Here is a 27,869-nt window from a genome sequence, read left to right on the forward strand (position 1 = left end):
ATTTCAGGTTTTAAAACTTCGCATCCTCTTACAGCTCCCTTCTCTGCGCCTTCCAGGAGTCCATGGATACAGCCCAGGGAAGGAAGGAGAACAGCCCCCACTGCCCTTTCTTCTATTACCTACCACAGAAATCCCCGAAATTAGGTTTTCCCCACCAAATACACATACGCTGACATCAACTAAGCAGGTGACTTTTAAAAACAAAACTGACATTCAGAGGGAAAGGAATCATTGGCTGAGCTGGGGTGGCCTAAAACAGCAACAATGAGGAAGCCGCAGGAGGGATCATTAGTACGAATAAACTCGAATAAGCTCAGTGTAGGGTGGGCTAGGGGAGCTGGGGCCTTGACTCAGTCACTAAAAAGGGGCTTGGGGAGAGACAGAGTCTGCACCCTGTTCTATCCCCAGAGCTCTCCCTGGAATTTTAATTCCCCTTTCCTAAAACTCACTCCCCCTCAAAAAATGTAAAAATTGGTTATTTTTTCGTGGGTAGAAGGGAGTTCCAATGTGGCTTTTTAAAATCTACTTTTTTTTTTTTTTTAATCCATAGAAAATGCAGTAGTTTGGAGGGAGGTGTACCCTTAGAAGTGGTTAATAGAACCTTGTATAAACACCTTTCACCAGCCCTTCCTTTAGGGCAGCATTCCCATCCTATCCTCTCTCCCAGACATTAGAAACATCTTTTAAACAGAAGTCCTTGAATAATCTGATATAAAAATGCACGCCTCTGTTAGGCATGGTGAGGGCTTTGGAGGGGCGGAAGGAGCTTTCCTTACGTAGTGATGAACTCTCCAGGCTGGGGAGGGTCCCAGTGGTGGGGGAAGGGCTGTTCCTGGAACCGTGATCTCCAGAGGGGGTGAGGGGGAGAGATGTCTGGCTGGCTCCTCACTGTGGAGGTGGCACAGGGGTGACCGTGCCTGGGCTGGGGGCTGTGGGGTCTGGAGGCAGGGGGGTGCCTGGGTCTGTGGAGAAAAGTAAGATGAATCAGTTAGAGTGCGCAGGAGAGAGGGCTCCAGACCCAGACCAAAACAGACAGAACCGGGCATGGCATGCAGTGGTTGGGTGGATGAATGAGGTACCCACAATGTTCAACTTCTGTTCCCAACACCCTCTTCTACCTCATACTGAGAAAAACTGATAGAAAGGAGACTCTCTAAATGGGGCATCTGAATGTGATAGGAATAAGGAAAGGGATGACAATCATCATGCAAACAGCTGCTTTTCAAGTTTACAACTGAGATGCTCTCTGCCACATGACTGCTCCATGACCCACCAGTGAAAGGCCCCAATACCATCCCAAAGGTGGCAGCTGCCAGGCTGGGGACTGGTGGAGGACAGCCAGAGAGGCCTTTCCTCCTGTATTCTAATTTTACCAGAGTGTTCAAAAAAGACTGTGGAAAGTCTAGTACCTGACCTCTTCCCCCACCTGCCCGCTCACCCTCCCTCCATGTGGACCCCTCTCCCTCACCCTTCTCCCCTCTTGGCCCCTTCTCACCTGGCAGTGGGCTGGCACTGGGCAGGAGGTTGCCCTGAACAGCTGCCACAATGGCAGGGCTTTGGGCTGCGGCGGATCCGAGCCCCGGCCCGAGAGGCAAGGAAGATGGCATGGTGGTGGTCGCCGGCAGGTTAGGATGTAGAGGGTTCGCCATGGACACAGGCAGGTTAGGTGGGGGGAGAGTGCCCGGGGCGAACGGGAGATGGTGGTGATGCCCATGCAGGTTAGGAGGAGGGGGGAGGTTAATACTGATGGAGTCAGCTAGACTACCAAATGGGATGATGGATGGAGCAGGAGGAGGAGGAGGAGGCGGCATGCCAAAAGGCAAACCCAAAGGAGCATTACCCGCCACGCCTGGGTGCCCGCTGCCTGGCACTGCCCCTGGCATCATTGAGGGAGGAGTTTGTTGGTTGGGGAACGGTGAGGGGCCTAAGAATAAAGATGAGAGATGGAGAAAGTTAGGTATAAAATGTTGCTTAACAACTCGCCTTTTCTTTTTTATTTTTCTTTTAGACGGAGTTTCACTCTGTCGCCAGGCTGGAGTGCAGTGGCACGATCTTGGCTCACTACAACCTCCGCCTCCCAGGTTTAAGCAATCTCCTGCCTCAGCCTCCCGAGTAGCTGGTACTACATGCGCCCGCCACCATACCCAGCTAATTTTTGTATTTTTAGTAGAGATGGGGTTTTACCACGTTGGCCAGGATGGTCTTGATCTCTTGACCTCGTGATCCACCCGCCTCTGCCTCCCAAAGAATAACTCACTTTTACAAACAAGGATAATCTAGCCATTCCTTGGCACTGTCTTCCCTTTTTCTGACACTAGAGTAAGTGAACAAAATACCAAAGCTCTCGAGTTTGGGGAAGGATTCCTGCTGGTTTAGGGGCCTAAGAGAGATGGGCCCATCTATAGAAATTGAGGCTAACCTCATCTCCAGACTCATCTTGTATTCCCTTTGAGGGGAACTGGGACCTTCACCTGGATTCTTCTAGTCAACAAAAGTTCTGGAACATGACACTTACCATGGGGTCCAGGGGGGGGAACCCCTGGTGGGACTGCCCCAGGCTGGGGGGCTCCAGCTGGTTGCTGCTGCTGTGGCCCTGCAGTTGACCCTGCCTGCCCAATCTGTTCAGAAGGGCCCAAGCTTCCTGGAGGGGCCCCACTGCCAGCAGGAGCAGGGACTACAGAGGCTGGAGCCACAGCCAAGCCATGGACTGCGGGTGGCCCAGCAGCCCCTGTCGGGGGGATAGGCTGGGAGCCTGGGGGCAGGGCTGGCGGTGGCTGCTGCTGCTGTTGGTGCATCTGTTGGAAGTGCTGCTGCCGAGCCCTCATCTCCGCATACTTCAGCTGCTCCATGTGGAAGGCTTGTCTGTCGGCCAGGAGCTGCTGCCTCTGATACTCCAGCTGCCAGTGCCAATTGTGTATTGTTATCCAATTTTCAGCAGATCCCAAAGGCAAATGCCTTGACCCCTGCCTTGTCTTCTTCTGAAAGATCCTGCCTCTCAATCAGAAGGTTCCCAAAATCTACATCTTGCGCTTGTGCCTCCTCTGTCCTCCCCACCCCACTTCGTGCAAATTCCCATGACCTTTATGTCTCCTGGGTGCCCACATGGTTTCTTACTGCAATGACTTTAACCTGGTCCCAGTTCACTTCAGCTACAAAGCTCTGAACTTGCCATTACCTTGTTTTGGAAAATGCTTCCAGTTCCTTTTGTCAACTCAAGTTCTTTTCTTACTTCAAAATTCACTAAAAACTCACTGTTCTTAGGAAGCTATCCCAGATCAATTCATTTGCCTCTGAACTTTAGCTTTATTTTATGATCTCAGGACTTAGAAACTTGATGTGCAATCTCTCTTTTTTTTTTTTTTGGAGACTGAGTCTCACTCTGTCGCCCAGGCTGGAGTACAGTGGTGTGATCTCACCACAACCTCCGCCTCCCTGGTTCAAGCAATTCTCCTGCCTCGGCCTCCCAAGTAGCTGGGATTACAGGTGCGCACCAGCATGCCAAACTAATTTTTTGCATTTTTTATTCTTTAGTAGAGACAGGGTTTCACTGTGTTAGCCAGGATGGTCTCGATCTCCTGACCTTGTGATCCACCCGCCTCAGCCTCCCAAAGTGCTGGAATTACAGGCATGAGCCACCATGCCCGGCCGATGTGCAATCTCTTAACGTGAACTTGTCAGATACTTTAAACCTTCTTAACTGTTTCTGATGTCTCCATATTGTATATTCATTTGATGTCTCCCATTAAACCTTAAGTTCTCTGAGATCCCTATCTTTTATTTCTTTTTATTCTTTTTTTTTTTTTTGAGATAGGGTCTCACTCTGTCAACCAGGCTGGAGTGCAATGGTACAAACATGGCTCAGTGCAGCCTTGACCTCCTGGGCTCAAACGATCTTCCCACCTCTGCTTGCTGAGTAGCTGGGACCACAGGCTCGCATCACCACACCCGGCTAATTTGTTTATTTTAAAAAATTTTTTGGTCTGGGCACAGTGGCTCTTGTCTGTAATCCCAGCGCTTTGGGAGGCTGAGGCAGGCGGATCACCTGAGGTTGAGTTTGAGACCAGCCTGGCCAACATGGCGAAACCCTGTCTCTACTAAAAATACAAAAATTAGCTAGGCATGGTGGCATACACCTGTAATCCCAGCTACTCGGGAGGCTGAGGCAGGAGAATTGCTTGAACCCAGGAGGCGGAGGTTGCAGTAAGCTGTGATTGCACCACTGCACTCCAGCCTGGGCAAAAGAGTAAGACTCCATCTCAAAAAAAAAAAAAAAAAAAAAAGGCATGGTGACTCACACCTGTAATCCAGCACTTTGGGAAGCAGAGGTGGGCCGACCACTTGAGATTGGGAGTTCGAGACCAGCCTGACTAACATGGAGAAACCCCATCTCTATTAAAAATACAAAATTAGCTGGGCGTGGTGGCACATGCCTGTAATCCCAGCTACTGGGGAGGCTGAGGCAGGAAAATCGCTTGAACCCAGGAGGTAGAGGTTGTGGTGAGCCAAGATCACACCATTGCACTCCAGCCTGAGCAACAAGAGCAAAACTCTTGTCTCAGATAAATAAATAAATAAATAAATAAATAAATAAATAAATAAATAAAATTGTCAAGACAGGGATCTCACTATGTTACCCAGGCTGATCTTGAACTCCTGGGCTCAAGTGATCCTCTGCCTCAGCCTACCAAAGTACTGGGATTACAGATGTTGGCCACTATGCCTGGTCTCTATTGTCTGTTTCTTTTTATGTCCTCCAAAGACAAAATGGTTCAACACTGTGTCTGTTCCATTCCCTTTCCAAGTTCACCTCCTGGATCTGAGGCCCTAACCCTCTCTCTCATCATTCCTTAAGTCCATTTACTTAATCACTATCTGAGTCTACTATGGGTCAAGCACTGTTCAAGGACCTGGTGATACAGCAATCAAAACAACCAACTAGAGTCCCTGCCTCATGGAGCTGACCTGTGGGACCTCAGTCCCCAGACTTCACTTGTGAGACCACTTAACTGTCCTTAACTGGCTGCCCTACTCCTGCCCTGTTCCTGCCCTGCTCTGCTTTGAAGCCCTGTCAGTCTCAGGCTTTCCCAACTGTTGCTTATCTCTCTTTCATTGAAACACGCGCACGCGCGCGCGCGCGCACACACACACACACACGCCCCTCTGATTTTAAACTGAGGCACAGCACAGCAGGGTTCCAGGGCTCCTGCTACTCACTGCTTCTCGCTCCCGGTCCATGATAGTCTCCAGCTCCTCAAAGTGCCGAAGTTTGATCTCCAACTTTTTCATCTGGGTCTCCACCAGCAGGGCCACCAAAGATTTGATCTTCCTTTCCTCAACAGCAGCCAAGTGCTAGGGAAGGAGGAAAGAGACAACACATCAGTGGGAGGACCCAACTGAAGACAATACAGAAGAAAGGTAGGGTGGATGCTGGCAGGTATAAGAACAAACTTGCCGTGGTAACAACTCATGGTGAAAGGGCTTGACTTTTTTTGTGCTGGGATCATAGGTGTGAGCCACCATGTCTTTTTTTTTTGAGACAGTCTCACTCTTTTGAGACAGTTGCCCAGGCTGGAGTGCAGTGGCATGATCTCAGCTCACTGTAACCTCCACCTCATGGGTTCAAGCAATTCTCGTGCTTTAGCCTCCCTAGTAGCTGGGATTACAGACATGCGCCACCACGCCGGCTAATTTCTGTGTTTTTAGTAGAGACAGGGTTTCACCATGTTGGCCAGGCTGGTCTCAAACTTCCAACCTCAGGTGATCCACCTGCCTCAGCCTCCCAAAGTCCTGGGATTACTTACACGTGTGAGCCACTGCGGCCAGCCCTTTTAAAAAATTAAATTATTTTGGCCAGGCGCGGTGTCTCAAGCCTGTAATCCCAGCACTTTGGGATGCCGAGACGAGCAGATCCCTTGAGTCTAGGAGTTCGAGACCAGCCTGGGGCAACAGGGTGAAACCCTGTCTCTATTAAAAATACAAAAATTAACCAGGCATGGTGGCAAGTGCCTGTAATCCCAGCTACTCGGGAGGCTGAGGTGGGAGAATCACTTGAACCCAGGAGGTGGAGGCTGCAGTGAGCCGAGATTGTGCCACTGCACTCCAGCCTGGACAACAGAGTGAGACTCCATCTCAATAAATAAATAAATAAATAAATAAAAGAACATGGAGGTTGGGCATGGTGGCTCACACCTGTAATTCCAGCAATTTGGGATGCCAAGGCGGGTGGATCACCTGAGGTCAGGAGTTCAAGACCAGCCTGGTCAACATGGCGAAACCCCGTCTCTACTAAAAATACAAAGAGTTAGCTGGGCATGGTGTTGTGCACCTGTAATCCCAGCTACTCGGGAGGCAGAGGCAGGAGAATCACTTGAACCTGGGAGGTGGAGGCTGCAGTGAGCCGAGATCTGATAGAGCAAGACTCTGTCTCAAAAAAAAAACATGGAGATACTGTGGCAAAGGGTAACACGGAGTCAAATACCCACAGGGTTGAAAACAGGCCCAATGGTGACATATTTTTTTTAAAGCTTAGAGAAGGGATGACTAAGTTTACCTCCTCCAGAGATTAAAAATTAAAAATAAATAGGTCAGCATTATTTAAGGTGTGAGTGAGGAAGGATTTCCTCTAAGTGACATGAGATTAGAGAAGTGGGCATTTTCTTCCCTGAGGTCTTCAAGGTCTGGCCTCACCTTGGCTTTCACTGCGGCAGCAGCCAGGGCGGCAGCAGCGGCGGTGGAGAGGTTGCCCTCGCCAATGTCCCGCTCCACCTTTGTCTTCCTTTCCCCCTCAGACTCCACCACTTCCTTCAGCACTTCCTCCTGCCCTTCCTTTGGCTCCTTCTCCTTCTCAGGATCGACTGGGCCAGGACAAGGGTTAAGTTAGCCCCACAGTTTCACCTCTCTTCCCTGCACCCCCACCTACCCTTGTGGGAGGCTCACCTATTGGGTCTCCGTCACTCTTCTCAGACTCCTTCTCACTGTCACCTTCTTTCCCTTTCTCCTCATCCTTCTTGGGAGCCTCGCTGGTTTTCTCCTTTGCTTCCTCCTCTATGGCACCCCCTCCTTCTCGGGGTTCCTGAAATTCCAGTGATAGAAAAGGAGAGTTATCAGGGATTGGGGTGATTAGTTCTCACACAGAGGAGCCAGACACGGAACTAAATTTATTCCTCTTACTTTGGAGGTGATTTCATTCTAGGAGATAACCCCGTCCAAAACCAGCCCTTGCCCACCTAAGCTGAACAAGGCCAATTCCCCCATCACCACAGTGCTGCACACAGCCCCTGCAGCTTCCAGCAATCCCTCTGTACCTTGGGCTCCTTCTTCTCATCTGTGGCCTGGCCTTCCACCCGAGCCTCGTCATTCCCGCTCTCCTCTGGGCCCATGGGAAAAGGAAAACAGGAAATGTCTAATACACAGTCATCTATATCTAACGCTCTTCTTTTTTTTAGAGACAGGTTCTTGCTGTGTTGCCCAGGTTGGTGTCAAACTCCTGGGCCCGCACAATCCTCCCACCTCAGCCTCCTGAGCAGCTTGGACTACAGGTGTGAGCCTCTGCACCCAGCTTCTCCATAACACCTGTCTTTTTTCTTTTGAGACAGGGTCTCACTCTGTCACCCAGGCTGGAGTGCAGTAGCACAATCATGGTTCACTGCAGCCTTGACTTCCTGGACTCAAGTAATTCTCTCACCTCAGCCTCCTGTGTACCTGAGGCTACAGGCGCATGCCACCACGCCTGGCTAATTTTTTTGGTATTTTTTTGTAGAGATGGGATTTTGCCACGTTGCCCAGACTGGTTTCAAATTCCTGGGCTCAAATGATCTGCCCACCTCAGCCTCCCAAAGTACTGGGATTACAGGCGTGAGCCACTGCGCCCAGCCTTCACAAGACTTTTTCCTTTTTGAGACGAAGCCTTGCTTTGTCACCCAGACTGGAGTGCAGTGGCCTTGATCTTGGCTCACTGCAACCTCTGGCACCCAGGTTTAAGCTATTGTCCTGCCTCAGCCTCCGAAATAGCTGGGATTACAGGTACGTGCCACCATGCCCAGCTAATTTTTGTATCTTTAGTACAGACGGGGTTTCAACATCTTAGCCAGGCTGGTCTTGAACTCCTGACCTCATGATCCACACGCCTCAGCCTCTCAAAGTGCTGGGATTATAGGCGTGAGCCATCGCGCCCAGCCTTCACAAGACTTTTCTAATAGCCCCTTCTACAAGCCAAGATTTTTCTTTTTTTTTTTTTTGAGACGGAGTCTCGCTCTGTTGCCCAGACTGGAGTGCAGTGGCCAGATCTCAGCTCACTGCAAGCTCTGCCTCCCGGGTTCATGCCATTCTCCTGCCTCAGCCTCCCGAGTAGCTGGGACTACAGGCGCCCGCCACCATACCCGGCTAATTTTTTGTGTTTTTAGTAGAGACGGGGTTTCACCGTGTTAGCCAGGATGGTCTCGATCTCCTGACCTCGTGATCCACCTGCCTCCGCCTCCCAAAGTGCTGGGATTACAGGCGTGAGCCACCGCGCCCGGCCAAGCCAAGATTTTTCTACCCAAAATCTTCATGAGAGGACCAGTAGGGGTCCAGAGCCCCTGAGGTAAACTCATGGGGAAAATAAAAACCCTACCGATTTTCTCATTCATGTTGTGCTCTGATACCAACTTGAGGCAGAAATGGCACAGGGAGGCCAGGTGGCTCTGGCTCTTGTGAAAGGCAAGAAATGTGGGAACCTGCCTGGCCTTACCAATCCGCTCAGGCTCATCAGAGGTGGTTCCTGCAATGCCACTGCTTTCCAGACCGAAGGCAGGGTCCGCCTTGCCTGTTACTTTGGCTGCTTCTTCCACTTTCCGAACATGGGCCTCCACCAAGGCCGTGGGTACCTCTTCCTTCATTTTGGAGAACTCCTCTGTAAGACCCAGAAAGGATGAGGCTGGGAGTGGCGCAGGGGGACAGTTCTGGCAATCCCTGCAAAATCTTACTCACAAGCCCATGTCTTTATCTAAGCCAGTATGGAGCCTAGACAGATGCCCGAGCTGAGGCCCGCACAGACAAGGCCAGCAGGGCAGCCAAACTTGAGAGGATTCACAGTCTGAGTAACTAGCCCTTCAAAAGCAAACTAAGAAGGCCAGGTGGAACCGCCCACCCCCATTACCTAGGGCTGACTTTGCAGCAGCAGAGGCGACTCGGGGATCGACGACAGAGGCCAAGAAGGCAACAGTGCTCATAACAGGGTTGCCCGACTGACTGAAGGGGATGGGTTGGTAGGCCAGGGGGCCTAGGGAGGCCTCTGAGTCCTCCAGGTATGGGTCTTCAATGGGAAGACGAAGAAAATGCAAGATGCACTCGTCCTGTGTGCGGCTTCCCACATGCTCGGACACTTTGTTCCAGTCATCTTTGTACATTTCCAGTGCCTGGTGGTAGTGGTGGAGACATAACTCCGCTTACTTAGCCACTTTTCTCGAAGGCCGACTCCCCCCATCCTACTAAGGGCAGCTGGTTTCAAAGCTCTCTATGTTCTGGTATTTGTGTACTCTGCTAGGTCCAAGAGGGATCTTGAAGTAGCACTAAGAAAGGATATGAAGTTAATGAAATGGCCCAAATCCCCAGCCTGGAGCTGGTCCCTGGGGCAGGTGCAACAGGCATTGGGAACGGGAGAGACAGGGCAAGATCATTCTCTGCTCGTGCCAAACTCCACGATCTCTCCTCACTCACAAGTGTGGCCAGCAACTTCAACATGTCTGTTTTCTTTTTTTGTTTGTTTTTTGAAACAGGGTCTTTTTATTTTTTTTTTATTATTATTTTTTTTTTGAGACGGAGTCTCGCTCTGTCGCCCAGGCTGGAGTGCAGTGGCCGGATCTCAGCTCACTGCAAGCTCCACCTCCCGGGTTCGCGCCATTCTCCCGCCTCAGCCTCCCGAGTAGCTGGGACTACAGGCGTCCGCCACATCGCCCGGCTAGTTTTTTGTATTTTTTAGTAGAGACGGGGTTTCATCGTGTTAGCCAGGATGGTCTCGATCTCCTGACCTCGTGATCCACCCGTCTCGGCCTCCCAAAGTGCTGGGATTACAGGCTTGAGCCACCGCGCCCGGCCTAAACAGGATCTTGTCTCACTCTGTCACCCACGCTGGAGTACAGTGGTATGATCACAGCTCACTGGAGCCTTGACCTCCTGGGCAATCCTGCCACTTAGCCTCCTGAGTAGCTGGGACCACAGGTGTGTGCCACCACACCTGGCTAATTTTTAAAATTTTTCATAAAGACAGAGTCTCACTATGTTGTCCAGGCTCGTCTCGAACTCCTGGGCTCAAGCGATCCTCCTGCCTTGGCCTCCCAAAGTGCTGGGATTACAGGTGTGAGCCTCTACACGGAGCCCACTTCCGTTTCCAGAGAAAAACTCTTTTCTTTGCCCCAATTACCTCCAGGAGAAGCAGGGTTTCCTGTTCTGTCCACTCACGAGTGGCACTGGCTGCAGCTTTGCTCTGCAGGGGAAACACAGGCAGGTCAGAAGAGAGAAGCCTGTGACCTCTGAGGAGTGAACATTCTCTACCCCTAAAGTCGGCCTCCACCTCCTACCTTGGAGGGAACATTCTTTTTTGTGTACATGTCCGTGCGCAGCCCAAAGTTTTGCATGTCTGTTGGTTTCTCTTTGCCTTTGTCAGGAAAGTTGAGCATTTGTTGGGAAGCAGAGGTCTGCTATTTGTGGAGGGAAAGAAAGAGGTGAGTACAAGTGACCACTGGGAGCCAGGGGCTGACAGAGAGAAAAAACAGACAGAAGGAGCTTCTTTCCCAAAGCCAGGGACACCCCTGGGTGGGACTTCCTCCCTTACTGCTGTAGTTCCTCTGCTCTCATGTCTCTTCTTCCCGGGCAGGGGCCCCCCAATAAAGGGGCAAATGAGCAGCCCAGCAGGGTCTGCACCCCACCTACCAGCTCTGGCTTGCCCTTAGCCGTCTCTGGCACCAGGTCATCCAGCTCTTTGCCCTTTCGCCCAGCCTTGGTATCAGCATCAACCTGGCGGCCCTGGGGGACAGAGCTTGGCGTCATGGAGGCTGGGCAGGAAATGAACAGGTCAAGGCCCTGGAGGCCTCAAGACCAAATGCTGGGCGGCCCGCAAGCTCTGGGGGCACTCATGCCACTGTTCCATGTTCCCTTCATGATTAGTAAGACATGTCATTGGCATGATATCCATATATATTCACATTATCTTTACAGGTTCTCTTAGGAGCTGGACAATTACGTTCTAATCCTAGATTTGGTACTCTGTGACCTTGGGCAAGCCACATAACCTTCTTCCTAAATTTTGTAATGGATGAAGTGGAAATGGAAAAAAAAAAAAAAAAGAAGGTGATAATTATAAGGCAAAAATGAAAAAATGTGGCAAAGATGACAAAGTTTAAAAATTTCATGCAAGTTAATTGTAAGCCATTTTTCTCTATCTATTGAATCCCCTACATTAGCCTGTCTGCTCCTTGAGTAAAAAGATAATCTCTTCTCCCTCAGCAATTACAGCCTTAGGTACAAAGGTTGAGAGAGGGTGCTAAACACATGGGGCTGATTCCTGTGGCCCTTTGCATCCCATGGAAAAGGAAGAAGCCTCAAAACACTCCTGAACCATTAGCCTAAAAACCAGAAAAAGAAAAGTTCAAAGAAGCCCAATCTTCCCAACCCCGCCCCGTCCCCATAGTACCTCACCCTACCTGAGGGGTCTTGGGCTGCAGAGGCACCAGCCCTGATGGTGTGTCAGCCAAGACATGGAAGTGAGAGGTAGGCGGAGGCCCCATTGGGGTTGGTCGACTCTCAGCATCCACCTGGTAGTTAATAAGACCCCACTGTTCTAGGAAGGCATGGACCCTGTGCGGAGAGAGGCAGAGACAGTGTCACACGGATAGCCAGAAAGGTACACGAGGAAGAGGAAAACTGGGGGTAGAAGTTGGGTCATAAACCCCCTCCCCACCCAACCCCAGCCTTTTCCTCTGTTCACTGTACTCCTTAGGAAATTGTACCTACTCCAGTTGTTCATTTACCACCTAAATGCCAGTGACACCCAAGTCTACATCTCCAGCCTGGGCCAATCTCTATATCCACCTACCTACTGAACATTTCTTCCTGAATAGCTAGTAAAACTGAACCAGTTTCTTTCTTTTCTTTTCTTTCTTTGCCCTTCCTCCCTCCCCCCTCCCTCCCTCTCCCTCTCTCTCTCTTTTTTTCTATCCCTGAGAGAGGCTGAAGTGCAGTGGTGTGATCACCGCTCACTGCAGCCTCCACTCCAGGGCTCAGTGATCCTCCCATCTCAGCCTCCTGAGTCACTAAGACCACAGACACGTGCGACCACGCCTAGCTAATTTTTTTGCATTTTCTGTAGAGATGGGGTTTCGCCATTTTGCCCAGGCTGGTCTCGAACTTCTGGCCTCCAGCGATCCTCCCACCTTGGTCTCCCAAAATGTTTAGATTATAGGCATGAGCCACTACACCTGGCCTGAACCAGTAGCTTTCAATTACACACGTGCTCCTTCTTTGTCCTATATTCTACACTTCAGAGAATGCCACTGCTAATCCCTCAAGTCATTCATTCCCAAACCTGTACTTCACCTTTCTCTAGAGGTGTTTTTTTCTGCCTGCTCCTCTATGTTCCTTGCTGGCATCTCTACTGTTGTCAAAACACATCCATAGGCAGGCATCCTCATTTACCCCCTTCCCCTCAGCCACAAGACCCACCTCATGATGGCACAGACATCACCCGCTAGGTTTCGGCGACAGGCGGTAGAGGTAAGATACTCTTGGGGGTTCAGTCGGTAAGTGTCAATCATAAAGTTTCGATAGGCCAGGTAGCTTAGAAGAGAGAGAGAAACAAGAAAAAAAATAAATGTTTGTTAAAGGGCTAAAGGAAAAAATGGTAAGAGAGCTAATGACTTGTCCTGCATGATAAAGGTGGAAAAAAGTAGATTATTTGACTCAATACACTGAGTGCCTGCTATGTGCTAGATGAAAGGGTTTCAAATAGGTCTTAGTTTTCCTTGATGGTGTTTTCTTTAAATGAATTATCTCCTTGGCTATTCTTATGGATATTTCATACAATTTTTTTTTTTTTTTGAGATAGAGTTTCACTCTTGTTGCCCAGGCTAGAGTGCAATGGGCGTGATCTTGGCTCACAGTCACTTCCGCCTCCTGGGTTCAAGCAATTCTCCTGCCTCAGCCTCCTCAGTAGCTGAGATGACAGGCATGTGCCACTACGGTGGGATAATTTTGTATTTTTAGTAGAGACAGGTTTTCTCCATGTTGGTCAGGCTGGTCTTGAACTCCTGACCTCAGGTGATCCTCCTGCCTCGGCCTCCCAAAGTGCTGGGATTACAGGCATGAGCCACTGCGCCTGGCCATTTTATACAATTTTTAAACAAGGAATTAGAAGTTAAGAAAAAGTACTCATTTCCAAACTCAGATGTTAATAAGGAAGTCCTTATTCATGCACACAGCTAGTTAGCATAATATGGTAAAAAACATGTTTTGAAGAAAAGACCTAATCCCAGTTCTACCATGAGGACCTTGGCAATTTACTTCGATTTTTTTAAACCTCAGTTTCCTCATCTGTAAAATGGAACATCCGTTGAGAATGAGAGGTCTATAGAGTACTAGTACAGTGCCTGGGGCACTGTAGGGGCTCAAAAAAAATGGCGGCTATTATGTGGTACAGTGTAAACTTTCAGATCATGGGCCAGATTAAAGGATTCAGATCCTGGTTTTACTTACTAGCTCTGTGACTTTATGCAGGTGACTTGACTCCTCTGTACCCTATCTGTCAACTAACGATGATATCTACCTCTAAGGTTGACGTAAAGATTAAATTACTCAATGTATGTTGGACATTTAGGATAGTGCCTGGGAGATATTAAGCTCTCAATAGATGTAGGCAATTATCATCATTTACTATTTTTTTTTCTGAGATGGAGTTTCACTCTTGTTGCCCAGGCTGGAGTGCAATGACGTGATCTCGGCTCACTGCAACTTCCACCTACTGGGCTCAAGTGATTCTCCTGCCTCAGCCTCCCAAGTAGCTGGGATTACAGGTGCGTGCCACCACACCCAGCTAATTTTTGTATTTTTAGTAGAGATGGGGTTTTACCATGTTGGCCAGGCTGGTCTCGAACTCCTGACCTCGAGATCTGCCCTGCCTCGGCCTCCCAAAATGCTGGAATTACAGGCGTGAACCACTGCACTGAGCCCATCATTTACTATTTTATACCAAGAGTTCAGTTCCTACTCCAACCCTGCCTGCATGTCATGTTGAATTCATTTCATCTGATCACTACTTTCTTTTCACACATACTGCTTTCTCCAGGAAGAGAACAAGAGAGAACCACAGCAAGCTATGAGGATAAAACCTGGAGGGAACACCAGAAAAGGCAAGCTGTGGAATAGCGAGGAAGAAAACTTGTTCAGTTCTCAGTCTCACCCACCTCATCAATGTGGTTATCTTCAAGTATTCCTAACCAAATATCCAAAGCCAAGCAGGTTTGGCCTGAGGCAAAATCTTTTTTTTTTTTTTTGAGACAGAGTCTCGCTCTGTTGCCCAGGCTGAAGTGCAGTGGTGGAATCTCGGCTCACTGCAAGCTCTGCCTCCCGGGTTCACGCCATTCTCCTGCCTCAGCCTCCCAAGTAGCTGGAACTACAGGTGCCCGCCACCACACCTGGCTAATTTTTTTTGTATTTTTAGTAGAGACAGGGTTTCACTGTGTTAGCCAGGATGGTCTCCCATCTCCTGACCTCATGATCAGCCTGCCTCGGCCTCCCAAAGTGCTGGGATTACAGGTGTGAGCCACCACGCTCAGCCGGCCTGAGGCAAAATCTTGAAGGAGATGAAGACTTTCGAGCCCCAAACTCATACTTTTATTTATTTGTTCATTAACTTTTTTTTTTTTTTTTCCTGAGACAGAGTCTTGCTCTATCGCCCAGGCTGGAGTGCAGTGGTGTGATCTTGGCTCACTGTAACCTCTACCTCCCAGGTTCAAGCAATTCTCCTGCCTCAGCCTCCAGACTAGCTGGGACTACAGATGCATGCCACCATGCCCGGCTATTTTTTTTTTTTCCAGACAGAGTTTCACTCTTGTTGCCCAGGCTGGAGTGCAGTGGCATATCTCGGCTCACAACTTCTGCCTCCCATGTTCAAGCAATTCTCCTGCCTCAGCCTCTGTAGTAGTTGGGATTACAGGCATGTGCCACCATGCCCGGCTAGTTTTGTATTTTTAGTAGAGATGGGGTTTCTCCATGTTGGTCAGGCTGGTCTTGAACTCCCCACCTCAGGTGATCTGCCCACCTGCGCCTCCCAAAGGGCTGGGATTGCAGGCATGAGCCACCGCACCTGGTCTTTTTTGGTATTTTTAATAGAGACGGGGTTTCACCATGTTAGCCAGGATGGTCTTGATCTCCTGACCTTGTGATCCACCTGCCTCGGCCTCCCAAAGTGTTGGGATTACAGGCATGAGCCACAGTGCCCAGCCTTGTTCATTAATTTTTTTAGATATGGGGTCTTGCTGTGTCAGCCAGGCTGGAGTGCAGTGGCATGATCATGGCTCAGTGTAGCCTCAAACTCCTAGGCTCAAGCAACCCTCCCATTTCAGCTTCCCAAGTAGCTGGGACCATAGGTATGCCCCACCATGCCCAGCTAATTTTTTTTTTCACTTCTTTAGAGATGGGAGTCCTGCAATGTTGCTCACGCTATTCTTGAACTCCTGGCCTCAAGGAATCCTTCTGTCTCAGTGTCCCAAGTAGCTGGGATGATTTACAGTCGTGAGCCACTGTGGCTCCTACACTTCTTTCCCAGAGAGCCCTCTCCATCCCTTAATTTATATAAACTGGTCTTCTATTAGTTCCTTCTCTTGTTTTTCTATGAAAACCTACTCTCAGGAACCAGCCTGGTAATAGTAATTTACACTTTAATCAAAGCTATTACTTGTGCTAGGAATATCTGCAGTTTAGACAATATCAGTAATATGGATTTAAAGGTTCTATACTCTGTTAAAAAGAATTTGAGGCATTGGAGTAAGTACTTGTTATATACAGAACATGCTTAATATCACCCTTGGGCAAATCCTAAAGAACATGTGTCTACATGCTAGGCCATGGCTGCCTAAAGGCAGATATTGTGTCTTTGTAAGCCTAGCACAGTGCCTGGCTCATGGAAGGAGCTCAAGAAATGTTTGCTAAACTGAATGTTACTGGATCAGGAAGGGTGAATGGGGGGACAGGAGGGAGAAAGAGAATCATGAGCTGAGATTTCCTTACATCTCTGGAGTCTTGGACTTGTTCTTGCCGTTGAAGAACTCGGGGAGAGCCCTCCGCTCAATGGCATGAACGCTGTAAGAAAAGCCAGAGTGGTTTCAGAAGAAAGCACTGTTGAAGGGATGGGGGCCCCAAGGGAGGAAAAGTCTAGAAGGCAAAGAAGGAAAAAAGCTCGAAATTGCTGCAGTTAGAAGCTTAGGGAGAACATCCTACAGGGCTGTAAGACTCAAAAGGACACCAGGAGCTCCCCTAAAACTAAAGTGTACTCTGGTCTATCTGGCTGAGGAAAAAATAACTTATTTGGAGGAGGCAGGGAGAAGAACAGCCTGTTGACCCCTGGAGGCAGGGAAATAAGGACTCAGTGCGAAGTTGGGGACAACCATACCTATTGTAGTCAAACCAGGCAGCATAGCTGGGAATGATGATGTGGTGGGTCTGTTCAGTCACGTTGTCCTCATGCAGGTCTGGATTCTTGGTCTGCTCTCCCTTGTTCCCCGTACTGTTCTCATCCTCATCCTATAAGTATGGAGGCTGCTGGACACTCAGCATTCCTGTTTCCTCCCTAGCAACCCTCTGCTTCTCCCACACCCCAGGAATGTGGACACTACAGATAGGTGATGGGACTGAGCAGTCATGGGCCCCAGGACTCTGAAAGGGTCAGAGTTTTGAACAACAGCTAGAATTAGTCTACAGTGGGTAAAGTCTGGGCATTGAAAAGTTTGGGCAGAATGAACTCTATAATCACAAATCAGAATCACATAGAGAGATAGGGCCTCTCTAAACTGGCTCCACCTTGCCCGTCGTCTCCATGCTTTCATCTTCCTGTTCATCTGAAAGACAAAGACCAAGATGTAAAGCTGGAGCCTCCTGAGGGGCAAGAAAGCCCTACCAAAAGCCCATCAGGTTAGCGAAAAGGGAGCAGCTGAGCCCTCCCCTCCCCTTGGCTCTGACTGCCTTGCCCAAGAGGCTCCTGTCTTACCTAGGTCAGTCATGGTGCCGCCTTTGACTGGGGCTGACTCTGAGTCTTTCTTTGTGTTGACTGCCAAAACAGAGAGTCATTTTATCAGACAGATTTTGCCTAAGTCTTCAATCTAATAGTTACAGAGATCCTACTTTCTCCAAAAATTTTCTTCATCTGATTGCAAAATACAGTAATTCTCTCCAGTCACAATTATTCTAGGGCCTGAAACTTGCTTGCTACTTTCCCCACTTCTCCAACCAAAAATTAGCTTATTTCTCTATGTACATTCGTTAATCATTCTTGTCTTTGATAAGTCTTTATCTCCATCTCTGTATCTGTAAGCTTTTAATGGTCTGATACTGAATCTCACCAAATCATTCTGTGGAGGAATGGTTAGGTGTTAAACATTTTTGAAAGCATACTTTCCTCAACTGAATTCATATGCATATGCTCAGGAGCAAACATAGAGAGGAGAGCTGATTGATGAGGAGGTGGAAGCCAGAACTCTTCTTGGTGGCACCCCTAATCCTAACCCTGAAACACACGTCTGGAATACCTGGGGTGAGTCTATAGAATACAGACTGTAAACCAGCATTGGTGGAGCAATGGTCTCCAAAGTGGGGTTCTAACATAGGATGCAAAAGATGATCCACTGCAACTCAGGGAGAGAATACAGAACTTCTCTTCATGTTTTTTTTGTTTTGTTTTTTTGAGACAGAGTCTTGCTCTGTCGCCCAGGCTGGAGTGCAGTGGTGCGATCTTGGCTCACTGCAAGCTCCGCCTCCCGGGTTCAAGTGATTCTCCTGCCTCAGCCTCCCGAGTAGCTGGGATTACAGGCGTGTGCTATCACGTCTGGCTAATTTTTGTATTTTTAGTAAAGACGGGGTTTCACCATGTTAGCCAGGATGGTCTCGATCTCCTGACCTCATGATCTGCCTGCCTCGGCCTCCCAAAGTGCTGGGATTACAGGGGTGAGCCACCGTGCCTGGATACTTCATGTTTATCATTTTTTACATTTTTCAGTTTTTTAGATATGTTTGTGTTTTATAACGTTCCCACAGTAGTGACTTAATAGTACATGTACAGGCCGGGTGCAGTGGCTCACGCCTGTAATCCCAACACTTTGGGAGGCCAAGGTGGGCGGATCATGAGGTCAGGAGATCAAGACCATCCTGGCTAACATGGTGAAACCCCGTCTCTACTAAAAATACAAAAAATTAGCCAGGCGAGGTGGTGGGTACGTGTAGTCCTAGCTGCTTGGGAGGCTGAGGCAGGAGAATGGCGTGAACCCGGGAGGCGGAGCTTGCAGTGAGCCAAGATCATGCCACTGCACTCCAGACTTGGTGACACAGCAAGACTCCGTCTCAAAAAAAAAAAAAAAAAAAAAAAAATTAGCGTGTAAAATATCATCTAGTATGATTATGATTATGTAAAAACTAAATTGTGGATCCTGTAGACTGGGAGCTGGACCTGAGAAATCAGCTCACTCGGGGTTTGGCAAAGGAGAATCAGGATGGGGAGTAGGGGTGGATTCCAGGAGCTCAGCCTGGCCTGTACCTGTTTTGGGAAGTGTCACCTCTTCTACATTGGGGACTGGTGAGGGCTCGTCCATGTCCTTTGTGAGGTCTTCTTGCTCCTCTTCTCTGTGGCCACGCTTTGACTTAGTATAAGGTGTTGAGGGACTGGGAAGGAAAGAGTGAAAGAGAACTCAGTCATCCTTGGACAAGGAGTCCCTGGAAGTTGAAGTTCAAGGGAAGGGAAGTGACAGAGAATTCCAAGGGTAGAGCTGAGTACAAACAGAAACCAGTAATTACAGAATAATCGGAAGTGGCAAAGGCTTTTCATTTGATAAAGCTCTCTTTAAATTTCTAGTGGGGCCAGGACCAGAACTAACAACTGAGTAGCTAAAGATCTCCTCATCTTCCCTCTCAGGACACCTGCAGTATTACGGCACACCCAGGTCAGGGCCAGGTGGTTATAGGAAGGGATTTGTCTTTCCTTCCTTCAACATGATGTGGAGAGAACGGTGAACTCGGGGGCAGGCTAGGGGCTGGCACACCCTTTCTTAGCATTTTTCTTCTTCGCTTCTGGGGTTGGCGAAGGAGAGGGGGAGCGCTTCCTCTTCTTATAGTTTCCCCCCTTCTTGTCCCGTCGATCTGAATCTGGGCTGTTCACCTATAGGATGGAGAATCGGGACAAATGTCAGCCTACAATCCCCAATGAAGATTTGTTCTGAGACTTATGCTAAGGGCGCCAGGAAAAAAGAACAGGATTTTTCACCTCATCTGTCAATGTCTTAGCTGAAATCTTCTTTCGGCGGGAGACAGGGTTTTTGTCATCATTTACTTCGTAGTCTTCCTCATTCATCCATTCATTGAAGGTGTCGGTGTCCAGGATCCACTTTGCATGAATCTAAAGTACAAAGGCAGATCATGCTGCAGAGAAGCCTGGAAGCCACAGCTCTGTCTGGGGACCCTTAACAGAAAAAGCCCAAGGGCACACGAACCTCTGTTTCACTTTCCAAGAGTAGACTGCTCCTGGCATTCTTTTTGGGGAAGAGTGGGTACAAGAAAAGCTCACCTTCCTAGGTTTCTCAGGAGTTGGAGCATCTTCCACAGATGCTTCAATTTCACTCGCTGGGATCCATGTGTCATAACTGCCATGGGAAATTGAGCATACAGTAGAATCAATGGGATAGAATTGTGGAAAAGTGAAGTGCAAATCTTTTATCCTTTCCATTTACAGAAAGTATTGGGTTGGCTTATTTTTTTGGTATTCTATTTATTATAAAGAAGTAAAAGCACATTACGAAACATTTCAAAAATAGAGAACAAAAAGAATTACCCTTACATAACTACTCTTGACACATGTACGTATGTTTTTTCACAGTAATTTTTGTTTTGTTTTTTCGATACGGAGTCTTGCTCTTGCTCTGTCGCCCGGGTTGGAGTGCAGTGGTGCAATCTCGGCTCACTGCAACCTCCGCCTCCCAGGTTCAAGCGATTCTCCTGCCTCAGCCTCCTGAGTAGCTGGGATTACAGGTGCGTGCCACCACGCCTGGCTAATTTTTATATTTTTAGTAGAGACGGGGTTTCACCATCTTGGCCAGGGTGGTCTCAAACTCCTGACCTCATGATCCACCCACCTCGGCCTCTCAAAGTGCTGGGATTACAGGTGTGAGACACTGCGTTCAGCCGGGGTTTTTGTTTTTGTTGAGACAGGGTCTCACTTTGCTGTCTAGGCTGGTCTCGAACTTCCAGCCTTTAGTGATCCTCCTGCCTTGGCTTCCCAAAGTGCTAGGATTACAGGAGTGAGCTACTGTCCTGGTCCACAATTTTGTTTTTACATAACCATAATCATACTAGATGATATTTTACACGCTACTTTTTTTTTTTTGAGACAGGGTCTTGCTCTGTTGGCCAGGTTAAAGTGCAGTGGTGCAATCATGGCACAATGCAGACTCAACCTCCTGGGCTCAAGTAATCCTCCCACCTCAGTCTCCCAAGTAGCTAGGAGTACAGGTGCGTGCCACCATGCCCAGCTAATTTCTGTATTTTTTTTTGTAAAGACAGGGTTTCACCATGTTGCCTAGGCTGGTCTCAAACTCCTGGGCTCAAGCAATCTGCCCGCCTCAGCCTCCCCAAGTGCTGGGATTATAGGCATTAGCCACTGCACCCAGCCTACGTGCTATTTTTTGTTTTGCTTTGTTGAGACAGAGTCTCACTCTGTCGCCCAGGCTGGAGTGCAGCGGTGTGATCTTGGCTCACTGCAACCTCTGCTGCCCGGGTTCAAGCGATTATACTACTTCTCAGCCTCCCAAGTAGCTAAAACTACAGGCGTGTGCCACCATGCCCTGCTAATTTTTTTTTTTTTTGTATTTTTAGATACAGGGTTTCAGCATGTTGGCCAGGCTGGTCTCGAACTCCTAACCTCAGGTGATCCGCCTGCCTTGTCCTCCCAAAGTGCTGGGACTACAGGCGTGAGCCACCATGCTGGGCCTACATGCTGCTTTTTGCAACTATCAATAATATTCACTTATAAATTATCCATGTTATTATATATCACTTTAAAGGCTGCATAATAGCCCACTGAGTAGATATACAAATTTACTGAAACATTTTCCTACTGTTAGACATTTAGATTGTTTCTAACATTTACTTATCAAAAATTATGTGGGGATAATCAATTCATACATAAAGCCTCAATTGTTTTAGCCCAAGGCTTGTTCACTAAGTCCAAACCTCCCCCAAGACTGAGGTTCACTCAATAGGTGAGAGGAGAACAAATTAAGTGATCTAAAAATAACTCTGAACGAGTGGCTTCTTGCTCTGCTAGATGTTCCAGGGCGTCTGGGTCTGGCTCTTACACTTAAACCTGCCCCAGGAACCCATCCTCACCTGTCAGGATAGTAGCCCCAGTGCAGAAGAACCTGCTTATCCCTCTTCATGACTGGTCGTACCCATTCCTCTGGGGATAGAGGAAGAGAAGGGAGAGATATAAGCTAAAGAGGGACACACAAAAAAAATACTGTACATAAGCCCTAACTAATGCACTCTCCTGTTGTAGTAGGGGACTTGGTAATAGGAACTTAAGGTGTTAGGAGGATTCAAGATTGAAAGAAGAGGAGCCCAGGTACTGAATGGTGATCTTAGTCCTCTGCCTCCTAGTCCAAACCATCCACTCAAGTGGCCAGGAAAACCCAGGTCTCACCTTCTTCTAGATTCCCCGGGACAGGATACACAACATGGGAGGCATTGTTCTTATCCTCAGTGACTGTTCCCTAGATGGTACAAGGAGAAGCAGGTAAATTACGGTCCCCTCTGAATTACTCAAGGTTTAGCCACAGAGCTGCCTTCCTAATCATATTTTGCTTATAATAGTATTTTTTTTTTTTTTTTTTTTGAGACGGAGTCTCGCTCTGTCGCCCGGGCTGGAGTGCAGTGGCCGGATCTCAGCTCACTGCAAGCTCCGCCTCCCGGGTTCATGCCATTCTCCTGCCTCAGCCTCCTGAGTAGCTGGCACTACAGGCGCCCGCCACCTCGCTTGGCTAGTTTTTTGTATTTTTTAGTAGAGACGGGGTTTCATCGTGTTAGCCAGGATGGCCTCGATCTCCTGACCTCGTGATCCGCCCGTCTCGGCCTCCCAAAGTGCTGGGATTACAGGCTTGAGCCACCGCGCCCGGCCGCTTATAATAGTATTAAAGTTAGTTTGCATTCTCTAAGCACACACCAGCTAAGTGGCAGAGGGAAACAGCTGGGATTGTGCTAATAATGGAGAAAAGTCAAAGAATTAAAAATTGCTACAAATAATCCTCTGAACAGATAATCTACACATGGGAAATTTAAAGTCAACTGTACGCCCTTATCAATGACATCTGTTCATTATTATAAAGTTCTAAAGAGCAGAGATTTCATTCATCTGAAATCAACCAATCTCTAGCTCAATAGAAGTGGATACTATTTTTCCCCAGGCCAACAAAAGTCTCTAGGAACAGTAATGCAAACCTGTCAGGACTGAAAAATGGGAGAAGTAGACAGAAAAAGACAGACTCAAGGCTTTAACTCAAGTCTTTTTCCAAGTAGACAGAGCCACCTCTGAAGCAGAAAACATGGTAGTTCAGGGCTGCTGCTTGGTATAGAAAACATCGGGAAAAGAGTCATGGAGTTTCTGAAACCTCTCCTGATCAGACCATTTACCTGGTGTCTCTTGATAATGTCCTTTAATTTCCCTAGTAGTTTGGGCTCAATTTCTGGGCACAGAAAAATGTTAGGTCGAGACAGGCAATTATTCTGTGGAGAAAAGAAATAGAATGAGATTACAGGAAAGGAGTGTTTTAGATTCTCACTGAGGGAAGGGAGATAAATAGGGGATATGCCTATTACCTGCACCAAGGACTTCTCGATGGTCATAAACATTTCCACATTGCGGTCCATGCGTGATGGATTCTGGAAATCGTAACGCCGCCTTGTGAAGAGGCAATAATCTAGTGAGTGTTATAGCTCAGGTCTGCAGATGAGGTGAGGGCATGTGACTTTTGTTTTTTGAGATGGAGTCTTGCTCTGTCACCTAGGCTGGAGTGCAACGGTGTGATCCTGGCTCACTGCAACCTCTGCCTCTCAGGTTCAAGCAATTCTCCTGTCTCAGCCTCCCCAGTAGCTGGGACTATAGGCACACACCACCCCGCTTGGCTAATTTTTGTATTTTTAGTGGAGACAGGGTTTCACCATATTGGTCAGGCTGGTCTTGAACTCCTGACCTCAGGTGATCCACCTGCCTCAGCCTCTCAAAGTGCTGGGATTACAGGCATGAGCCACCACACCCGGCCTTTTTTTCATAGTTGTTGTTGTTTTGAGAGGGAGTCTTGCTCTGTTGCCCAGGCTGGAGTGCACTGGCGTGATCTTGGCTAGCTGCAACCTCTGCCTCCCCTTTACAAGCCATTATCCGGCCTCAGCCTCCCAAGTAGCTGAGATTACAGGTGCCCGCCACCATGCCCAGCTCATTTTTGTATTTTAGTAGAGATGGGGTTTCGCCAAGTTGGCCAGGCTGGTCTTGAACTCCTGACCTCAAATGATCCAACCACCTCAGCCTCCTAAAGTGTTGGGATTACAGGCATGAGCCACTGCGCCCAGTCATGACTTCTTAATATGGGAAATTAGGAGGCAAGCTTGCTTACAGCTATTGCCAAAATCACCTGGGATCTGAGGTTCACTGATCTCAACTCCATGAATCACTCTCTGTGCTTACTCCAAAGGGACAAAAAAAGGTTTGAGACGCCAACCTAAGAATCCCTTTTCCTCTACAAAACACACACTGATACTCGAGTACACACTCACTCTTGGCGACTGTTTTGGCTCTGACTCCCAACCATTTTTCTGACCTAACAAGTCAGGTCTACTGACCCAGCAAAATAAAGACTCACAAGAATTTCTACCCCAGAAAGACCCCAGGGAATCAAAAGGAGGATTTCCTCTAAACTAAATGTAAGAAGAATAGAGAGAATCATCTCACCATCCCTGGTCACTCTTGAATTTGTAGGCAGCTGCAAGAATGTGGCACAAGGAGCCTCCCGCTTTGAAATCTAGGAAACATTTGATCTACAAAATCAAGGTACGGAAGAAGCATGTCAAGGTTCGATTGTAAATTCTATCATCACTTAAAATCCTTTCACAAAATTCCATGCTGAACTGATCTCCCTCTTTTTTTTTGAGATGGAGTTTCGCTCTTGTTGCCCAGGCCGGAGTACAATGGCACGATCTTGGCTAACTGCAACCTCTGCCTCCCAGGTTCAAGCAATTCTCCTGTCTCAGCCTCCCAAGTAGCTGGGATTACAGGTGCCTACCACCACATCCAGCTAATTTTGTATTTTTAATAGAGACGGGGGGGGGGGGGGTTCTCCATGTTGGTCAGGCTGGTCTCCAACTCCAGACCTCAGGTGATCCGCCCACCTCGGCCTCCCAAAGTGCTGGGATTACAGGCGTGAGCCACCGTGCCCAGCTCAAAGCTGAAATTCTTTAACCCTTGTGCCATTGCATCATGTGGCCTGCAAGAGGGGAGTGAAAGAAACCAATATACAGAAAGCACCACCTTGTGCTAACACTTTACTGGATTATCTCAGGTGCCATTATAGAAACCCTACAAGGTATGTTTACTAATCCCATCTAGAGATGAAGGAACCAAGACTCATGAATGCTGCCCAAGATCACACAGCCATCAAGTAGCAAAGCCAGGATTTGAACACAAGCCCACACAAATCCAAATCTCAAGTCCGCTTTTAACCATGCCATGAGAGACTTGTGGACGGATCCCAGGCACTCTGAAATAATTTGTTGCACAAAGTATTACTAAGACGAAAAGAATGGTAAACTGGAGACTAGGCCAAGCCAATAATGCCCTGACCAGGGATAGGGATGGTAGAAAATAACCCAAATTTCAAAAATTACAAAATTCACAAATCTTTTTTAAAAATACAACTCTCCAGTTTGGTGGACTCACCACCACCACCCCCCGCCCTCTCTCCTACTTCTGCACTCACCGGCAGTTTAGTGAGCGGTGCATTGCTGACATGTTTGCCAAAAACTTCTTCCTGAAATTGTAGTAACTGTACAACCAGGCTAGACAGGGACTTGTTGGTGGGTGGTTCAGCTTGTATATACTAACGGAAAAGAGGGAAAGAAAAATAGATCTCAGATAAATTGTCCACTATCTTCCACGTTTCTCCCCCAGGGGCTCTGGAAGTATCTGGAGCAAAGAAAATAGTGCCTTTCTCCCTATTTAGTCTCTATAAAGAAAATGGCAAAAGGGAGGCTCTGGACATCCCAACCAGGAAGCTGAAATTCTGCTGTCACCAGCCCAGATGGCCAGTGTTGGGGAGAACAGGGAAGCTTACTACTCTTCCTCAGCTACACTCTGAAATTAGAGTTGCAGGACCCTATTATCTTGGCACCTCATCTTCAACCAACAGCACTGAGGGTTGTTAAAATTCTGGAGGTTTATAGAGTTCAGATCATGGAAGCAATACCTTTGGAGCTCTAAGAGAGACATTTATTAGGGGAACTCTGTGTAAAGCCATGATTCCCCCTATAATGTAGCCTAACAAGAAAAGGTACAAGGAAGTGAAGGAGGGCAAGCTGACTGAGAGTGAGCCTGTGCATTTTGCTTCTGAAGACTGGGTATAAAGGTCTTCATAAGCCCTCCTAGACAGGAAGGGCCATCCACTCACCAGCCTGATGGAGAAGAGCAAGAAAACATCTACCCTGTCTGAGGAAACTGTATCCGAGACAAGTAACCCTGGCTCTACCTCAATATTTCCACACTTCGCTACCTAGTAGGCATCCTAGCCTTCCATTCTAATTTGAACCTGAGCCAGGAGACTTTCTTTTTACCTTTTGACCCGTTTTCTCCCCCCTCATCACAAAGAAGACAGCGCCTCTCAGTGAGAGGTGAAAAGAGATAGATCTGTGAAGGGAAAGGTAAATGACAAAGAGCTAAGAGCATGGAAGCTGAACCAGGTCACAGCTGTCAATCCCCCCCAAGGCCGGAGGCTAAGCCCCTAGCTTGATCTCCCTGCAAAAGGTCAAAGCAAGAGCCTCTCACAGGCATAGAGACAAGCCATAGAAATAGCAGCTATTTGTCAAGATTCTGACACCTAGAGAGACCCCAAGGGCAGGGCCAGGCTCATAATCAGGATCAGTAGGAAGTTCTCCTAAGCCACTAAGCACACTTCTGACGAGCTGCAAAGCCAGCAGGAAGAAATGGGGAGCTGAAAGAAAGCCACAAAGAGAACCCCTCTCTGAGGGTAGTGAGAAAAAGAGAGGCAGACTATTTCCAGGGAAAACCAGGCCTAGAGACAAAGACGACACCAGGAAGAGGTCTAGTAGAAAAGACAGGTAAGGATTCTTAAACCCTTTGTTCACTACCTTATGATCGCCAGTTATGGGGTTTAGGGGTGAGGGGCTAGATACAGAACGCTCACCCTAACCTCTTGACCCCAAACCCACGGTACTGCAAAGCTAGGTTGCAGGGTGACTTCATTGCAAAATCGAGGAAAGGTTTTGGAAGGGGTCGCTACCCAGGAACTCCTATACCCCAGCTCCCTGAGAGATTCTGTTGCCCCTTAGATGAAGGTGGGGGATGAGCGGCGGAGACAGGTGATCCCTGGGTGGGGACCTTTTTCAAGCTGATGAGCAGCCAACGGCTTGCTCTGTGACTGTTTACCCTCCTGCTTTCCATCCTCTCTCTGAACATACACAAAGCACCGGGGAGGCCTCAGCCCCGCCGGTACCCGGCTCCATGGGGAGCTCTGGTGGGCACGTTCCGGGTTGCGGGGGAACCCATTGGGCACCCGGTCCATAACCGGCCGGCCGCCTCTCCCAGAAGAGCCAGGAGGGCGATGGCTGAGGGGAAGGTGGGCTAATGGCACCGGGGCCTGCCGGGCAGTAGAGAAAAACAAGGGGCAGAGGGCGCAGCAGTGGGGGCGGGGGCTAGCCTCGGAGGCTAAGGGTGCGGGGAGAGGGAGGCTGGGGGAGGGGCGCGGGCGCGCGGGAGGGCGCGCGGGGGGCTGCTCCGGAGGCCGCAGGGGAGGGGCTGGGGCGCCTGGAGGGTGGGCAGGATCCCGGGGCTGCAGGGCCGCGGTCCCTTTGTCCCGCCCCCGGTCCCCGCGCGGCCCGGCCCGGCCAGCGTACCTTCTTGTAGTTCTTGCCGAGCCACAGCCGCACGTTGTCGAACTGGGTCACGGTGTCCGCGGCCTCGTAGTACTTCACGTTGGGGCCGCCGTCCTTCTTCCGCACCGCCATCTTCTCGGGCTCGGGCCCCGCCGCCGCCCGCCCCACTCAGCTCAGCTCCCGCCTCCTCCGCCTCCTCCTCCGCCCGCCTCCCGCCGCCTCCCGCCGCCGCGGCCGCCGCCTCCCGCCGCCTGGGCCGGCCCCGGTCCGCGCTGCGCCCCCTGCCGGCAGGCCGGGCGCGGCGGCGGAGCTCCAGGCGCGGGCCGACCCTGGTGGCCTACCCGGCAGCGGCGGCGGGAGCCTCCGGGGAGAAGGACTCTTCCTGGAGGGGGCGCCATTCTCCTGAGATCCCTCTTACCAGACGTGAAGCCCTTCCCTCTTTTTGCCTCAGCCCGTTAGTGTCACCTCGCTATCCCACTCCAGGCGGCCGCCAG

The 27,869-nt window shown here is 49.1% G+C and overlaps 1 protein-coding gene across 7 annotated transcripts; it reads right to left on the bottom strand.

Moving 5' to 3' along the window:
* Positions 1 to 175: 175 nt before the first annotated feature.
* Positions 176 to 27,552, bottom strand: SMARCC2 (SWI/SNF related BAF chromatin remodeling complex subunit C2). Of its 7 annotated transcripts, none has more exons than XM_008003620.3 (30): positions 27,397 to 27,552; positions 25,248 to 25,367; positions 24,224 to 24,309; positions 23,098 to 23,179; positions 22,912 to 23,004; positions 21,926 to 21,995; positions 21,613 to 21,682; positions 19,796 to 19,871; positions 19,496 to 19,627; positions 19,275 to 19,390; positions 18,773 to 18,897; positions 17,234 to 17,293; positions 17,047 to 17,084; positions 16,640 to 16,770; positions 16,258 to 16,329; positions 12,697 to 12,810; positions 11,679 to 11,832; positions 10,909 to 11,001; positions 10,557 to 10,673; positions 10,400 to 10,462; positions 9,137 to 9,395; positions 8,729 to 8,890; positions 7,305 to 7,369; positions 6,937 to 7,072; positions 6,688 to 6,854; positions 5,215 to 5,349; positions 2,516 to 2,897; positions 1,841 to 1,924; positions 1,496 to 1,561; positions 176 to 962 (listed from the first exon to the last, which is right to left on the bottom strand). In XM_008003620.3, the coding sequence occupies exons 1-30, from the start codon at positions 27,505 to 27,507 to the stop codon at positions 886 to 888; spliced, it is 3,456 nt and encodes a 1,151-aa protein (XP_008001811.1). In that variant the 5' UTR covers positions 27,508 to 27,552; the 3' UTR covers positions 176 to 885. The 7 variants fall into 7 exon arrangements, with proteins under 7 accessions (XP_008001811.1, XP_008001810.1, XP_008001806.1 ...); XM_008003619.3 differs by having other exon boundaries at positions 10,557 to 10,676; XM_008003615.3 differs by having other exon boundaries at positions 1,496 to 1,924.
* Positions 27,553 to 27,869: the final 317 nt, after the last annotated feature.

The sequence above is a fragment of the Chlorocebus sabaeus genome, chromosome 11, assembly GCF_047675955.1.
Source record: "Chlorocebus sabaeus isolate Y175 chromosome 11, mChlSab1.0.hap1, whole genome shotgun sequence".
In the NCBI taxonomy this organism is placed as follows: domain Eukaryota; kingdom Metazoa; phylum Chordata; class Mammalia; order Primates; family Cercopithecidae; genus Chlorocebus; species Chlorocebus sabaeus.